The sequence below is a fragment of the Bos mutus genome, chromosome 3 (assembly GCF_027580195.1).
Source record: "Bos mutus isolate GX-2022 chromosome 3, NWIPB_WYAK_1.1, whole genome shotgun sequence".
Taxonomy (NCBI): Eukaryota; Metazoa; Chordata; class Mammalia; order Artiodactyla; family Bovidae; genus Bos; species Bos mutus.
In genome coordinates, this window is record NC_091619.1 from 111,092,061 (window position 1) to 111,110,267 (window position 18,207).

The window sequence follows — 18,207 nt, forward strand, 5'->3', positions numbered from 1 at the left end:
CTGTGTATCCTTAACAGTTGATTCATTCATGTTTTAGTAGGCCACTTCCTGTTGCATGTACATGATTTATGTTTATTTTCCCCTAAAGGCAAAGATTAGATCTTGTGTTCCTCCACAGGCTTATTTGTGGTATGAAGTGAATGCAAAAGTGTCTGTGACAAATAACGTACATTTTTAAATTTCCGAAAACTAGAAAATAGAACACACAGAACAATACATCAAATATATACGCACATGTTAGTAGAAAAATACAGATTGAGTATCCTGTAAGTTTCACTGAAGTCAAGAAACAGTGAAAGGAAGGCAGGGTAAAGAAACTGCATAGGGAAGATTGACCCCTGCGTAGGGAAGATCCCTGGAGGAGGAAATGGCAACCTACTCTAGTATTCCTGCTGGAGAATCCCATGGAAAGAGGAACCCGGTGGGCTACAGTCCATGAGGTTGCAAGTCAGACATGACTCAGCAAGTAAACCACCACCATCAAGAAACAGTGCCCTGCCAGTGTACAGACACCTACCCTGGGTACCAGCTCCCCCACCATAGCTGTTCTATCCTTGTTCTGACCTCTGTGATGGTCATTTCTTTGTCTTTATTTATGGTTTTGTTATCCAACTGTGCATCACTAAGTAATATAGGTGAGTTTTACTTGCTTGAGTCCTCTATTTACATAGACACATACTGGATTTTTTCTCGCTTCTTTTGTTCAACTTTATGTATGAGAGATTCATGTCACATGTTCTTTCAAGTTGTAGTCTGTTCATTTTAAGTACTGAAGAGTGGCCCGATGTATGAATACACCACAAGTCTACTCTGATCCATTCTGCCGCTGATGGGCGTTGGGTTGTATCCAGCTTTTGACTACCGTGGACAGTGGTGCAATGGACTTTCTTGAGCTCCAAAATCACTTTGGACAGTAACACAGGTTGTGTCTCAGAGCAGCTTGCAGAGCCCCTCCTGAAGTCCAGGGGAGTCTGCTGGGATGAGTCACTTCCTAATAACTTTCTACAGTGGACACAATGAAGATGCTTTCAACTTGTTAAAAATCTATTATCATATAGATTTCTCTGTGCCCTAATTGAGTTTCTTTCAAGAAAATATGAGTGAACATTAAATAGGAATGTCCCCAGTTCAGTTCAGTTCAGTCGCTCAGTCCTGTCTGACTCTGTGACCCCTTGGACTGCAGCACGCCAGGCCTCCCTGTCCATCACCAATCCCCGGAATTTACTCAAACTCATGTCCATGAGTCGGTGATGCCATCAACCGTCTCATCCTCTGTCGTCCCCTTCTCCTCCTGCCTTCAATCTTTCCTAGCATCAGGGGCTTTTCCACTGAATCAGCTCTTTGCATCAGGTGGCCAAAATATTGGAGTTTCAGCTTCAACATTAGTCCTTCCAATGAATATTCAGGACTGATTTCCTTTAGGATGGATTGGTTGGATATCCTTGCAGTCCAAGGGACTCTCAAGAGTCTTCTCCAACACCACAGTTCAAAAGCATCAATTCTTTGGTGCTCAGCTTTCTTTATAGTCCAACTCTCACATGCATACATGACCACTGGAAAAACCATAGCTTTGACTAAACGGACCTTTATTGGCAAAGTAATATCTCTGCTTTATAATATGCTGTCTAGGTTGGTGATAACTTTCCTTCCAAGGAGTAAGCGTCTTTTAATTTCTGGCTGCAGTTACCATCTGCAGTGATTTTGGAGCCCCCAAAAATAAAGTCTGTCACTGTTTCCCCATCTATTTGCCATGAAGTGATGGGACCAGATGCCATGATCTTAGTTTTCTGAATGTTGAGCTTTAAGCCAACTTTTTCACTCTCTTTCACTTTCATCAAGAAGCTTTTTAGTTCTTCTTCACTTTCTGCCATAAGGGTGGTGTCATCTGCATATCTGAGGTTACTGATATTTCTCCCGGCAATCTTGATTCCAGCCTGTGCTTCTTCCAGCCCAGCATTTCTCATGATGTCCTCTGCATAGAAGTTAAATAAGCAGGGTGACAATATACAGCCTTGACATACTCCTTTTCCTATTTGGAACCAGTCTGTTGTCCCCTGTCCAGTTCTAACTGTTGCTTCCTGATCTGCATACAGGTTTCTCAAGAGGCAAGGCAGGTGGTCTGGTATTCCCATCTCCTTCAGAATTTTCCACAGTTTACTGTGATCCACAGAGTCAAAGGCTTTGGCATAGTCAATAAAGCAGAAATAGATGTTTTTCTGGAACTCTCTTGCTTTTTCGATGATCCAGTGGATGTTGACAATTTGATCTCTGGCTGCTCTGCCTTTTCTAAATCCAGCTTGAACATCTGGAAGTTTATGGTTCACGTATTGCTGAAGCCTGGCTTGGAGAATTTTGAGTATTACTTTACTAGCATGTAAGATGAGTGCAATTGTGCAGTAGTTTGAGCATTCTTTGGCATTGCCTTTCTTTCGGATTGGAATGAAACTGACCTTTTCCAGGCCTGTGGCCACCACTGAGTTTTCCAAATATAAATGTCCCCAGGAAAGGATAATCCATCAGCTTTTAAGGTAATCATTTGGGGGCTTATAAGCGTTCGGTTTTTAAAGTCTCTGATTTTTGTTCTCCGTTAGGGATTTTTTTTTTCCCCTTCTGTGATGCTCATAGATAGTTTTAAATTTAAACTTAAAATTAAAAATATTCACCAGCAGCTGAAAGAAATACTATTAGCTATGGGGTTTTTTTCTGTTAATGTTTTCCATGGTAAATTTTGATCTTCATCAGCTCAGGAAAGTTAAACACTTTTGCAATTGCGTTATATCGTTTTAATTTTTTAAAAAAATTAATGCTACTGAGGTATTATTTACATGCAATAGTGTAGCTTAGCATAGAGTAGTGTGAGTGCTCAGTCTTTGCACCAGGCTCCTCTGCCCATGGAATTTTCCAGGCAAGAATACTAGAGTGGTTTGCCACTTCCCACTCCAGGGATCGAACCTGTGTCTCTTGCGTCTCCTGCATTGGCAGGCAGATTCTTTACCACTGTGCCACTTGGGAAGCCCTTGCTGTGGTAAAATGCACCATTTCACTTGTACATTTCTGGGTTATAACAATTGTGTATACCCATGTAGCTATCACCACAGTCAAGACACGGGACACTTTCATCATGAGAAAGTCAGTTCCTAGGTAGGTTGATAAGAAGTCCAGGGTCTCCGAGTTGGATAAAGGGGCCTGGAGCCCTTGAGAAGGAGAACGGGGTCTGGGGCTCTCAAGGAGATAAGGACAAATGTTGTCCTCTACTTTGCTTTGTCCTAGTCAATATAATAATGTATCTGGCTTGAGGACATGTATCTCCTTAACAAGAACCTAATCCTGTCATCTTAAAATGTATATTATGGGAGTGGGTCTGGTAAGATCTTTCTATTGTTAGTTCTAATCTTGTTAATTTAAGATGTATGTTGTGGCAGTGGGCCTGAAAAAAGTATATAAGGCCTTGATAAGCCTAGCACTCTCTCTCCCCCTTCTGATGTCTATGTCAGAAGCTTTCTCTGTTCCATTTTATACTTTAATAAAACTCTGCTACACAAAAGCTCTTGAGTGATTAGGTCCCTGGTCCTGAAGCTAAATCTTCTTCTTCGGAGCTCATGAATCCAACATTGTTCATTGAAAGCCATCAGTCACTTCAGTAACTGGCCTTGTCTTTTATCCTGGTCAACTGACACCTTCCCTAAGCCTTAGGCAACCCCTGATCCTATATCCATCACTGAGATTACAATGCACTTTCTAGAGTTTCATCTGAATAAAATTATACAAATATGAATGGAAAAAAGCTGCTATGAATATTTGAGTACGTGTGTTTTTGTGAATAAATTGTTTTGTATTTCTTGGGTAAATACTTAGGAGTAGGATTGCTGGGTCATATGGTAGGTGTATGTATAACTTTATGAGAAACAGCCAAACTATTTTGTAAAGCAGTAGTAAAATATAAAACTATTTTATAATCCTGCCCCTCCACTCTTGGCGACACTTGCTATTGTCAGTTTTTTATATTTTAACCACTCTTGTTGGAATGTGGAATTTCATCCCAGTTTTAATTTGTATTTCCCTCTTTCCTTCTTTCCTCCCTTTCCTTCCTCCCTCCCATCTTCTGTGTTCCTTCCTGCCTGCCCTCCCTCCTTCATTCATTCCATCCTATTTTGGCCATGCTGCATGGGTGGCAGGATCTTAGTTCCCCAACCAGGGTTTGAATCTGGGCCACAGCTGTGAAGGCTACAAATCCTAACAGCTGGGCCGCCAGAGAACTCCTCACTTGCATTTCCTCATGACCAATAACATCTTTTCACGTGCTTTTTGATCACATGCATACCTTTCTTTCACACAACTGTCCCTTCACGGTTGTGAATCTGTACTCATCATCTGTGCTCTTCTGCTCATTTTTATTGGGGTGTTTGTCTTCTTATTTTTGAGTCACAAGTGTTCTTTATCCATTCTGTATACAAGTCCTTCATCAGATACATATCTTGCTGATGCTTTCTCCTAGTGTCTGGTCTACACTTTTGCATTTTTTAATAAGTATCTTTCAAAGAGCAGACTTTTGATAAAGTCTGATGAATCGAGTTTTTAATAGTCTGTACTTTTGTGTCCTAAGAAATCTTTGCCTACTCTGAGGTGTGAAGATTTGGTCTTAGGTTTCCTTCAAAAAAGTTGATGGTAACCCACTCCAGTATTCTTGCCTGGAGAATCCCCATGGACAGAGGAGCCTGGCAGACTGTATCCCTGGGGTTGCAAAGAGTCAGACACAACTGAGTGACTAAGCACAAGGTGTGAGGATTTGGTCCTATGTTTCCTTCAAAAAGTTTAATATAATAGTTTTATGTTTAGGTTTATGAGATTGGAAGTGGGGGAACACCATCTCTCAGGGGTCATGCTCGAGAAATGTCCTTTTCTATTTTTGGACTTTTTTGGGGGTGACCTCACGCACACCCCTGGCTTCAGTCTCCACCATATGCTGAGGGTTCCAAGTCCATCTGTGCAGTTGAGACCCTCCTCTGCTCCAGACCCATGAAGTCAACTACCTTGGACATATCCTTCTGGTGTTTCATAGGCACCAGGAAGACATGCTCCTCCCTCCCCATAACCCTGCTTTTCCCAAGCCCTGCCTCCATCTCTGTGAAGGTACCAGCATCCTCCATGGGTCCCACTCTCCCCAGGGCCTCTGAGTTCAAGAAGTGCCAACAGAGATCAGATGACGCTAGTGTCTACACAAAATGCAACCGAGTTAATTTAGAATGGGAGTTGTGGTGGCAGGACTCAGTTGTGCCCTACTTTTTTCGACTCCATGGACTGTAGTCCACCAAGCTCCTCTGTCCATGAGATTTCCCAGGTGAGAATACTGGAGAGGAGAGCCATTTCCTACTCCAGGGGATCTTCCCAAGCCAGGGATCAAAGCTGCATTTTCTGCACTGGCAGCTGGATTCTTTACCACTGCACCACCTAGAATGGGGGAGAGAACCCTTAAACGTGACAAGATGTGCCTGCCCCCATCATATACTCACAGTCATTTTAATGGGTTTGGGGGACTAGTTCAGGGGCTGAAACATTTCACCCATAGCTAAGAAACCCTTTTTAGTGCCCTGTCTATGCACAGCTCGCAAATCCAAACCATCCTTTTTTGGGCGATGCAGGATGCCCTCAGCAGCCCTGCCTCTGCCTTCTCTGGGCCCATCCTCCACGCACTGCCGTAGGAACCTGGAATGTTAGGCCCATGAATCTAGGTAAATTGGAAGAGGTCAAACAGGAGATGGCAAGAGTGAACACTGACATTTTAGGAATCAGCGAACTAAATGGACTGGAATGGGTGAATTTAACTCAGATGACCATTATATCTACTACTATGGGTAAGAATCCCTTAGAAGAAATGGAGTAGCCCTCATAGTCAACAAAGAGTCCAAAATGCAGTACTTGGATGTGATCTCAAAAACGACAGAATGATCTCTATTCGTTTTCAAGGCAAACTATTCAATATCACAGTAATCCAAGTCTATGCCCCGACCAGTAACGCTGAAGAAGCTGAAGTTGAATGGTTATATGAAGACCTACAAGACCTTCTAGAACTAACACCCCCAAAAGATGTCCTTTTCATTATAGGGGACTGGCATGCAAAAGTAGGAAGTCAAGAAATACCTGGAGTAACAGGTAAATTTGGCCTTGGAGTACAGAATGAAGCAGGGCAAAGGCTAATAGAATTTTGCCAAGAGAACGCACTGGTCATAGCAAACACCCTCTTCCAACAACACAAGAGAAGACTCTACACATGGACATCACCAAATGGTCAACACCGAAATCAGATTGATTATATTCTTTGCAGTCAAAGATGGAGAAGCTCTATACAGTCAGGAAAAACAAGACCAGGAGCTGATTATGGCTCAGATAATGAACGCCTTATTGCCAAATTCAGACTCAAATTGCAGAAAGTAGGGAAAACCACTAGACCATTCAGGTATGACCTAAATCAAATCCCTTATGATTATACAATGGAAGTGACAAATAGATTCAAGGGATTAGATCTGATAGAGTGCCTGAAAAGATGTCCTTTTGAACTATTGACGGAAGTTCATGACATTGTACAAGAGGCAGGGATCAAGATCATTCCCAAGAAAAAGAAATGCAAAAGGCAAAATGGTTGTCTGAGGAGGCCTTACAAATAGCTGAGAAAAGAAGAGAAGCAAAAAGCAAAGGCAAGATGTACCCTTTGAATCTAGCGTTCCAAAGAATAGCAAGGAGAGATAAGAAAGACTTCTTCAGTGATCAGTGCAAAGAAATAGAGAAAAACAACAGAATGGGAAAGACTAGAGATCTCTTTGGAGAAGGCAGTGGCACCCCACTCCAGTACTCTTGCCTGGAAAATCCCATGGACCGAGGAGCCTGGTGGGCTGCAGTGCATGGGGTCGCTAAGAGTCGGACACGACTGAGCAACTTCACTTTCACTTTTCACTTTCATGCATTGGAGAAGGAAATGGCAACCCACTCCAGTGTTCTTGCCTGGAGAATCCCAGGGACGGGGAGCCTGGTGGGCTGCTGTCTCTGGGGTCGCACAGAGTTGGACACGACTGAAGCGACTTAGCAGCGGCAGCAGCAGAGATCTCTTCAAGAAAATTAGAGATATCAAGGAAACACTTCATGCAAAGATGGGCTCAATAAAGGACAGAAATGGTATGGACCTAACAGAAATAGAAGATATTAAGAAGAGGTGGCAAGAATACACAGAAGAATTATACAGAAAATATCTTAATCACCCAGATAACCACGATGGTGTAATCACCAACCTAGAGCCAGACATCCTGGAATGTGAAGTCAAGTGGGCCTTAGGAAGCATCACTACAAACAAAGCTAGTAGAAGTTACGGAATTCCAGTTGAGCTATTTCAAATCCTAAAAGTTGATGCTATGAAAGTGCTGCACTCAATATGCCAGCAATTTGGAAAACTCATCAGTGGCCACAGGACTGGAAAAGGCTAGCTTTCATTCCAATTCAAAAGAAAGGCAATACCAAAGAATGCTCAAACTATCACACAATTGCACTCATCTCACACGCTAGTCAAGTAATGCTCAAAATTCTCCAAGTCAGGCTTCAACAATACATGAACCGTGAACTTCCGGTTGTTCACGCTGGTTTTAGAAAAGGCAGAGGAACCAGAGATCAAATTGCCAACATCCGTTGGATCATCGAAAAAGCAAGAGAGTTCCAGAAAAACATCTATTTCTGCTTTATTGACTATGCCAAAGCCTTTGACTGTGTGGACCAGAACAAACTGTGGGAAATTCTTCAAGAGATGGGAATACCAGGCCACCTGACCTACCTCTTGAGAAACCTGTGTGCAGGTCAGGAAGCAAGAGTTAGAACTGGACATGGAACAATGGACTGGTTCCAAATAGGGAAAGGAGTATGTCAAAGCTGTATATTGTCACCCTGCTTATTTAACTTATATGCAGAGTACATCATGAGAAATGCTGGGCTGGAGGAAGTACAAGCTGGAATCAAGATTGCTGGGAGAAATATCAATAACCTCAGATATGCAGATGACACCACCCTTATGGCAGAAAGTGAAGAAGAACTAAAGAGCCTCTTGATGAAAGTGAAAGAGGAGAGTAAAAAAGTTGGCTTAAAGCTCAACATTCAGAAAACGAAGATCATGGCATCTGGTCCCATCACTTCATGGCAAACAGATGAAACTGTGACAGGCTTTATTTTGCTGGGCTCCAAAATCACTGCACATGGTGACTGCAGCCATGAAATTAAAATACGCTTACTCCTTGGAAGAAAAGCTATGACCAACCTAGATAGCATAATAAAAAGCAGAGATATTACTTTGCCAAAAAAGGTCCGTGTAGTCAAAGCTATAGTTTTTTGAGTAGTCATGTATGGATGGGAGAGTTGGACTATATATAAAGTTGAGCGCCAAAGAATTGATGCTTTTGAATTGTGGTGTTGGAGAAGATTCTTGAGAGTCCTTTGGACTGCAAGGAGATTCAACCAGTGCATCCTAAAGGAGATCAGTCCTGGGTGTTCACTGGAAGGACTGATGGTGAAGTTGAAGCTTCAATACTTTGGCCACCTGATGTGAAGAGCTGACTCATTTAAAAAGACCCTGTTGCTGGGAAAGATTGAAAGCAGAAGAAGGAGATGACAGAGGATGCGATGGCTGGATGGCATCACCGATTCAATGATTAGTTTGAGTAAACTCTGGGAGCCCTGGCGTTGCAGAGTCAGAGCCGATTAAGCGACTGACCTGAACTGAACTGAACGTTTGCTGTGACCGCCCCCTGCTGGAATAATTCCTGTACTGCCTCTCAATCGACTCAGTCCCCAAGATGACTTCAACTAGGATACAGGCCTTCACCTCACACAAACAGCCTCTGAGGAGGACCCCTAGGGTCCAGGCTGACCCCTCTGAATTATTCCCCACTTCTCTGCAAAAGGGATTCTTAAAAAGCACATACTTGGCCACACCGACTTCAGTAGCTACCCCAGTCTTTTGGATGAAGTTCCAGCCCCAGCCTGGCTCACACATCCCGTGGAGAGCTGGTGCTTGGTTATAGGTTGGATTGAGGCTACCTCAAAAAAGATATGTTATGGGACTTCCCTGGTGGCGCTGTGGATAAGAGTCTGCCTGCCAATGCAGGGGACAAGGGTTCGATCCCTGGTCTGGGGAGATTCCGCATACTGTGGAGTGAACCTGTGCTCTAGAGCCTCAGAACCACAACTACTGAGCCCATGTGCTGCGACAGCTGAAGCCTGTGAGCCTAGAGCCCCTGCGCCACGACGAGAGAAGCCATCGCGAGGAGACGCCCGTGCTGCAGTGAAGGGGAAGCCCCGCCCACCCACCACAACTAGAGAAAGCCTGCATGTAGCAACTAAGACCCAGGACAGCCAAAAATAAATAAATGAATAATTTTTTTATCCTTGGATCAGGAAGATCCCTTGGAGAAGGGAATGGAACCCACTCCGGTATTGTTGCCTGGGAAGTCCCATGGATAGAGGAGTCTGGTGTGCTACAGTCCAAAAATATGTCCAGGATAGCCGAAAATATATATATATAATAATTTTTTTTTTAAATGTGATGATCCTAACACTCAACACCTCTGAATGTGAGTGTATTTGGATACAGTGTCTTGACAGAGGTAGTCAAGTTAACTGAGGTATGACTTGCTGTTGTTGTTGAGTCACTAAGCTGTGTCTGACTCATTTTTGACCTCACGGACTGAAGTTCGCCAGGCTCCTCTGTCCATGGAATTCTCCAGGCAGGAATACTGGAGTGAGTTGCCATTTCCTCCTCCAGGGGGATCTTCCCAACTCAGGGATTGAACCCAGGTCTCCTGCATTGGCAGGCAGATTCTTTACCTCTGAGCCACCAGGAAAGTCCTCAGTGCAACTGCTGTCTTTATAAAAAGAGACTCAGTCACAGCAACAGACATGCACAGAAGGCAGACAATGTAAAGACACACGGGGGAAGATGGGCAAAGAGTGATGCATCTATAAGCCACGGAGGACCAAAGCTGCAGGCAGACACCACAGTCGGAAGAGGCGAGGAGAGGTTCCCCTTCAGAGCCTTCGGAGGGAGGGTGGCCCTGCGACACCTTGATTTGGACTGTGCCCTTCAGTCGCTCAGTCATGTCCGACTCTTTTTGACCCCAAGAACTGCAGCACACCAGGCTTCCCTGTCCATCACCAACTCCCAGAGCTTGCTCAAACTCCTGTCCGTTGAGTCAGTGATGCCATCCAACCATCTCATCCTCTGCCATCCCCTTCTCCTCCTGTCTTCAATCTTTCCCAGCATCAGGTTCTTTTTCAATAAATCAGTTCTTCACATCAGGTGGCCAAAGTATTGGAGCTTCAACTTCAGCATCAGTCGTTCCAATGAATATTCAGGACTGGTTTTCTTTAGGATGGACTGGTTGGATCTTCTTAATGTCCAAGGGACTCTCAAGAATCTTCTCCAACACCACAGTTCAAAAGCATCAATTCTTTGGCGCTCAGCTTTCTTTATTGTCCAGCTCTCACATCCGTACATGACTACTCGAAGAAACATAGCTTTGACTAGATGGACCTTTGGCGGCAAACTAATGTCTCTGCTTTTTAATATGCTGTCTAGGTTGGTCATGGCTTTTCTTCCAAGGAGCAAGCATCTTTAAATTTCACGGCTGCAGTCACCATCTACAGTGATTTTGGAGCCCAAGAAATAAAGGCTGTCACTGTTTCCACTGTTTCCCCATCTATTTGCCATGAAGTGATGGGACCGGATGCCATGATCTTAGTTTTTTGAATGATGAGTTTTAGGCCAACTTTTTCACTCTCCTCTTTCACTTTCATCAAGAGACTCTTTAGTGCCTCTTCGGTTTCTGCTGTAAGGGTGGTGTTGTCTGCAAATCTGAGGCTATTCATATTTCTCCCGGAAATCTTGATTCCAGCTTGTGCTTCTTCCAGCCCAATGTTTCTCATGATGTACTCTGCATATAAGTTAAATAAGCAGGGTGACAATATACAGCCTTGACATACTCCTTTCCCTATTTGGAACCAGTCCATTGTTCCATGTCCAGTTCTAACAGTTCCTTCTTGACCTGCATACAGATTTATCAGGAGGCAGGTCAGGTCTGGTATTCCCATTTTTTTGAGAATTTCCCACAGTTTATTATGATCCACACAGTCAAAGGCTTTGGCATAGTCAATAAAGCAGAAGTAGATGTTTTTGGAACTCTCTTGTTTTTTCTATGATCCAACAGGTGTTGGCAATTTTATCTCTGGTTCCTCTGTCTTTTCTAAATCTAACTTGAACACCTGGAAGTTTTCGGTTGGCATATTGTTAAAGCCTGGCTTCGAGAATTTTGAGCATTACTTTGCTAGTGTGTGAGATGAGTGCAATTGTGTGGTAGTTTGAATATTCTTTGGCATTGCCTTTCTTAGGGATTGGAATGAAAACTGACCTTTTCCAGTCTTGTGGCCACTGCTGAGTTTTCCAAATTTGCTGGCATATTGAGTGCAGCACTTTCACAGCATCAACTTTTAGGATTTGAAATAGCTCAACTGGAATTCCATAACTTCCACTAGCTTTGTTTGTAGTGATGCTTCCTAAGGCCCACTTGACTTTGGACTCCATACTGTCTGGCTCTGGGTGAGTGATCACACCATTCTTGTTATCTGGGTCATGAAGATCCTTTTTGTATAGTTCTTCTGTGTATGTTGCCACCTCTACTTAATATCTTCTGCTTCTGTTAGGTCCATACCATTTCTGTCCTTTATTGTGCCCATCTTTGCATGAAATGTTCCCTTTGTATCTCTAATTTTCTTGAAGAGATCTCTAGTCTTTCCCATTCTATTGTTTTCCTCTGTTTCTTTGCATTCATCACTGAGGAAGGCTTTCTTATCTCTCCTTGCTGTTCTTTGGAACTCTGCATTCACATGGGTATATCTTTCCTTTTCACCTTTGCCTTCTGCTTCTTTTCTTTTCTCAATTTAACTTGTAAGGCCTCTTCGGACAACCATTTTGCCTTTTTGCATTACTTTTTCTTGGGGATGGTTTTGATCACTGCCTCCTGCACAATGTCATGAACCTCTGTCCATAGTTCTTCAGGCACTCTGTCTATCAGATCTAATCCCTTGAATCTATTTGTCACTTCCACTGTATGATCATAAGGGATTTGATTTAAGTCATACCTGAATACTCTAGTGGTTTTCCCTACTTTCTTCAATTTCAGTCTGAATTTGGCAAAGGAGTTCATGATCTGAGACACAGTCAGATCCTGATCTTGTTTTTGCTGACTGTATAGAGCTTCTCCACTTTTGGCTGCAAAGAGTGTAATCAATCTGATTTTGGTGTTGGCCACCTAGTGATGTCCATGTGTAGAGTCTTCTCTTATGTTGTTGGAAGAGGGTGTTTGCTATGACCAGTGCATTCTCTTGGCAAAACTCTGTTAGCCTTTTCCCTGCTTCATTCTGTACTCCACAGCCAAACTTGCCTGTTTCTCCAGGTATCTTTTGACTTCTTACTTCTGCATTCCAGTCCCCTATAATGAAAAGGACATCTTTTTTGGTATTAGTTATAGAAGGTGTTGTAGGTCATCATAGAACCATTCAACTTCAGCTTCTTCAGCATTACTGGTCAGGGCATAGACTTGAATTACTGTGATATTGAATAGTTTGCCTTGGAAATGAACAGAGATAATTCTGTTGTTTTTGAGATTTCACCTAAGTACTGCATTTCAGACTCTTTTGTTGACTATGAGGGCTACTCCATTTCTTCTAAGGGATACTTGCCAACAATAGTAGATATAATGGTCATCTGAATTAATTTCACCCATTCCAGTCCATTTGAGTTCGCTGATTCCTGAAGTGTTGATGTTCAGTCTTGCCATCTCCTGTTTGACCACTTTCAATTTACCTTGATTCCTGGACTTAACATTCCAGGTTCCTATGCAATATTGCTCTTTACAGCATTGGATCTTGCTTCTATCACCAGTCACATCCACAACTGGGTATTGTTTTCGCTTTGGCTCCGTTTCTTCATTTTTCTGGAGTTATTTCTCCACTCTTCTCCAGTAGCATATTGGGCACCTACCAACCTGGGGAGTTCATCTTTCAGTGTCCTATCTTTTTGCCTTTTCATACTGTTCATGGGGTTCTGAAGGCAAGAATACTGAAGTGGTTTGTCATTCCCTTCTCCAGTGGACCACATTCTGTCCGACCTCTCCACCATGACCTGTTCATCTTGGGTGGCCCTAGACGGCATGGCTCACAGTTTCATTGAGTTAGACAGGCTGTGGTCCATGTGATCAGTTTGGTTAGTTTTCTGTGATTGTGGTTTTCATTCTGTCTGCCCTCTGATGAATAAGGATAAGACTTATGGAAGTTTCTTGATGGGAGAGACTGATGGGGGAAACTGGGTCTTGTTCCGATGGGCGGGGCTAAGCTCAGTAAATCTTTAATCAATTTCTGTTGAAGGGTGGGGCTGTATTCCCTCACTCTTGTTTGGCCTGAGGCCAAACTGTCCTCCCAGGCCTGCACCGGACATTCCTGGACACTCGTAGGCAAGTCTGGCTCAGTCTCCCACTGGCCTCTAAAGTCAAATTCCCTGGGGGTCCTCATCCCTTTGCCAGATCCCAGGTTGGGAAATCTGTTGTGGGTCCTAGAGCTTTCTTAACAGTGCGAGACTTTGTTTGGTATCATTGTTCTGCAGCTTGTGGGTCGTCTGCTCGGTGGCTTTATGGTGGAGCTAATGGCAACTTCCTCCAAGAGGGTTGATGCCACATGCTGGGTGACCCAGGTCTGCTGCAGCCAGAGTGCCTGTCCCCATGGCAGGCCACTGCTGGCCCGTGCCTCTGCACGAGACACTCAAACACTCGAAGGCAGATCTGGCTCAGTCTCTGGGGGTCTCTGCATCCTGTTGCACACGAGGTTTTGTTTGAGTCCTCTGAGCGTCTCTGGTGGGTATGGGGTTTGATTCTAAATGTGATTTTGCCCCTCCTACATCTTATTGCGGCTTCTCCTTTGCCCTTGGAGGTGGGGTACCTTTTTTTTTGTGGGGTCCAACATTCTCCTGTCGATGATTGTTCAGCAGGGAGTTGCAATTTTGGAGTTCTCGCAGGAGAAGATGAGCGCATGTCCTTCAACTCTGATACCAGAGTGGGAGGCAGTACATTTTTGTTGTTCCAAGTCACCCTGTTCCAGGCACTTTGAGGTGAACACAGCCCTCTCCATTTTCAGTCCCCTGCGACCTGCTCTTGCAAGTTCCATGAAAGTCCCATGGTGTAGAGTTCTCTCACTGTCAAGAATGCTTCTTGCTTATTCGTACCTCTGTGCAGGGGAAGGTGGGGCCCATCAAAGCACCAACTGTGGCTTGCCTTCATGTAAAAAATCATAAAACTTAGTGTTGGGAAAGGCAGTCTCATGGAAGCAGTTTTATTTATTTATAAATTATTTTTATTAAATTATTTATAAATAAGTAATAAAATATTTATTAAATTTATTTATTTGTTTTTGGCTGTATCAGGTCTCAGTTGTGGCAGGCAGGATCTTCGCTGTGGTACACAAAGTTGGTTGCCCCATGGTACGTGGGATGTTAGTTTCTCAATCAGGGATTGAACCCATGTCCTTTGCATTACAAGGCAGATTATTAGCTGCTGGACCACCAGGGAACTCCCATGCATGTAGTGTTTTGGCCTTCACTTGGCAGCATAAGAGTGGGCCTTGGGCTTGGAACTCTTCCTCAATAGGAGCCAACCAGCCTATGCTAGGCTTATCACACTGTGTGAGAGTGTATTTCCCTGTTTCAGGTTCAATGACTGCTCTTCTGTCTTTGAAGTGCACGCATGTTATGGAACTTGGCCAACCCTGCTGTTACACTGTCCTCCTCAGGGAGGGGGCAGGGTCTTTCTACTGGGCATAAAAGGGATGCACGTAGGCAAATTGCTCTGTGTCGGCCATCAGGGGAGACTGGCTGGTTGTGGGTACCAATGCCCAGTGTTGGGGCTCCTCGTGCTCTGTGTAAGGAAAGTGTTCTTCCATCCAGTGCTTGGCCGTGCTCTTCCTGGTGATTCAGATACCAAGATGCAGTGGGCAGGGGTGTTTGGACTTCCACTCCTGGCGACTGGCATAGTGATGACCTTTTCTATTCCCCACGGAGTTGGTGCTTGGCTCTGGTTTTGCTGACAAGTGCCCTGTAATCTGCTTGACAGGTATGATAGGATTTAAGCTGGGAATGGAGGTCAGAAAGTGAGCCTTGGGGAAAACATGCAGGAATATAGCTGGGACAGAAAGAGGATCCAGAAAAAGAGCTGAGATGTTGCTGTTGGAGATCCAGGATCTTGGACCACAGCCTCCAAGGATGGTTAAAGGAAATGCCCCCAGCACGGTGGCAGCCTGTGTGATACAGGAGGCACACTGGCCTGCGTGCATTTGCCCCGTGATGAAATCTGTTATCAACGTGGATTCTGAATGAGGGAAAGCTTTCTCCCAAAGGAAAACGTCAGCCTGGCCAGACATGTGGATCATGGCAGGATGTCCTTATGGCAGAAGCCATGGATGCAGAAGAGGGTGCTCAGTGAGAAAGCTGGGCAGCCCAGAAAGTCCTACCCCATCTTCCCCAGGGCAGATTAGACGTGGAGATGTCACATTCTGTTGAGCACATGTGACCATCAGTCTCTGTAGTAGGATCACCTCATGGGTCTGAGACACAATCATTGCACAGGCCCCACCTCAGAAGGGTCTCACAAATTCTGGAGCTACTCTCTTCTGAGGAATCTGTCCTTTTCAGGATTTGGTCTGTAACTGACCTTGGAGAAAAATCTGAACATAAACTATAAGATATAATAACAGTACAGATTAATTCACTTCAGTCCCTAGCCAGAGTAGTGGAGGACTGGTACCTTCTGCATCAGAAGAGGATTCAGAGAACCCACATGGAAGCACGGGGCCAGCTTCCTCCTGCCAGGGTGAGCAAGGTCTGGGCCCAGGCCCCCTCTGAGCCCCACTGCCATTACAAAGAGCTGCCTTGCCCACTGATGATTTAGATAACTGGAAGTTCTATCCCATGAGGTGATAAAGAATTCTCATGCAGCCCTTCTGCTGTTGTCCTCAAGGATCCTTCCAGATGTTTCCATATGGGGCAGCTGCTCCAATAGACTCTCTCCTGAGCAGCGTAAGAGGTGTCGAGTGTGGAACCGGAACGAACCAGAGAGCCACCATCCCCTCCCTGCTGAGAAAGCAGCCCTAGCAACGTAATGCATTTCCCTGGATTAGCTCCGAGTTCACCTATGAATTGGGGTGAAAAAGTTTAAAGAGTTCTCAGATAAGGTCACATTCAGCAGAGGTTCCGGGTGGGGACTGGGGCAGAGGTGACTCCTCAGCGTTCAGTCCAGCCCCAGAGAACAGGGTTAGTAGAGAGGTAGGAGGTGATCAAGGGAATAGGGCAGACACAGCCTTGCTTTGGGTCTTGGATGAAGAACAAGAGAGTGAACTAGAATGCTCCCCAGAGGGAGCAGCAGAGTCAGAGGAGATTTTCCAAAGTAACGGGGCATAATCTTTCCCTGGGTGAAATCAGAGGTGATGAAACATAGGCATAGTCTTAACCTGTAATGATTAATGTTCAGAGGGCACGCTGCCTTCCAATGACATGCTGTTTTACTTAAGTGACTTGATGATAAGATAAAGAAAAGGGAATAAATATAGGTGGCACAGCCCCACCAGCGACGGAGCACCTTCTGGTTTGTGCGGAGATGGCCCTGGGACTGCAGCTTCGGCAGCAGGTGCTGGCTGGACTCCTGCTCTGTCTGTGCGCCAGGCGATGGGCCGAGGCTGGGAAGGTGCTGGTGGTCCCCATGGAGGGCAGCCACTGGCTCAGCATGCGGGAGGCTGTGTGGGAGCTCCACGCCAGGGGTCACCAGGCAGTGGTCGTTGCTCTGGAGGTGAACCTGCACATCAAGGCAGAGGACTTTTTCACCACGAAAACCTACACTGTTCCATACACCCGGGACGAGTTTGATTTCCTTGGTAAGACTCATATACAACTGCTTTTTGAAAGAGCACATTTTTTAACAATGCTTCTGAAAACTATGGCATCTTTGAAAAATGTGACTTTGCTCTTCGCAAGGTCTTGTGAGGCACTATTGTATAACAAGGACCTGATCAGAGACCTGAATGCCAGTTCCTTTGATGTGGTTTTAACGGACCCTGTTCACCCCTGTGGAGCAGTGCTGGCTAAGTACCTGTCCATTCCTTCTGTGTTTTTCTTGCGGCAAATTCCCTGTGACTTAGATGTTGAGGGCACAGCATGCCCAAACCCTTTCTCTTATGTTCCTCGGTTATTAACAAGGAATCCAGACCACATGACATTCTTCCAAAGGGTCAAGAACATGCTCTACCCTCTGGCCCTGAAGTACATTTGCCTGGTTACCTTCACTCCTTATGCACGTATGGCCTCTGAGCTTCTTCAGAGAGAGGTGTCGCTGGTGGAGATTCTTGCCTCTGGATCCATGTGGCTGTTCAGACGAGACTTTGTGATGGACTACCCGCGGCCGATCACGCCCAACATGGTGTTCATTGGGGGCATCAACTGTGCCAACAAGAAACCTTTATCTCAGGTGTATACTGCTGCTTTTGTTCAATCAGTGTTCCCAGTGGAGCACATTCTTTTAGTTAAAGAGATTTTAAAAACTTTTCACCACACTGCAAACTAGGCCCTTGCAGTGAAATGGATGGTTCCAATCACTAGACCAACAGGGAATTCCCAAGTGGAACATATTTAAAAAGAACAGCCTACTTCCACGTGCTTACTTAGCTACTGATCTTCCTAAAGATTTCTACCTCTCATTCTCCTTCACACACTCTTTGGCGACATCCATAATTAAAGTGCTCCAGGAGTGTAGTGTAGGTTTGTGATGGACTTTGAGACAAATGACAGGCAGGGGTGAAGGTACGTATTAGGTTTGACAAGGAATGGGGTGATTTGACCATGATTGCCCTTTCCAACAGCATCTGTTGTAGTGGTCATACAGTTTTCTCAATCAAGTAGGAGCCAAGAACTTGAGCTGTGAATCCATCCATCATGGGTTTTTTGCTTGAGGGTGTTCAACTGGAGGAGGAAAGAACTGGCAAATTGCATTTAATGTCCTGATACTTCATTGTGGTTTTGTCTTGGAAAGGTATTAGGGGTGGTCACTGGAGACTTCAACCCCAAAAGGCAGCAGAAGTTTCAGAGAGGCT

The 18,207-nt window shown here is 44.7% G+C and overlaps 2 protein-coding genes across 3 annotated transcripts in view; both read left to right on the forward strand.

Annotated features, from left to right (window-relative positions):
- Positions 1 to 18,207, forward strand: part of LOC102264665 (UDP-glucuronosyltransferase 1-6) — a 151,828-nt gene that overhangs the window by 36,681 nt on the left and 96,940 nt on the right. The gene's annotated exons all lie outside the window — the stretch shown is intronic.
- On the forward strand, positions 16,722 to 17,681 carry LOC102270291 (UDP-glucuronosyltransferase 1A3). Its single transcript, XM_005895021.2, has one exon. It carries the CDS (start codon positions 16,722 to 16,724, stop codon positions 17,679 to 17,681), a length of 960 nt encoding a protein of 319 aa, XP_005895083.2.

Bases quoted from the DNA above. Each gene is read 5' to 3' on its own strand.
- LOC102270291 (XM_005895021.2), top strand. From the start codon at position 16,722: ATGGCCCTGGGACTGCAGCTTCGGCAGCAGGTGCTGGCTGGACTCCTG.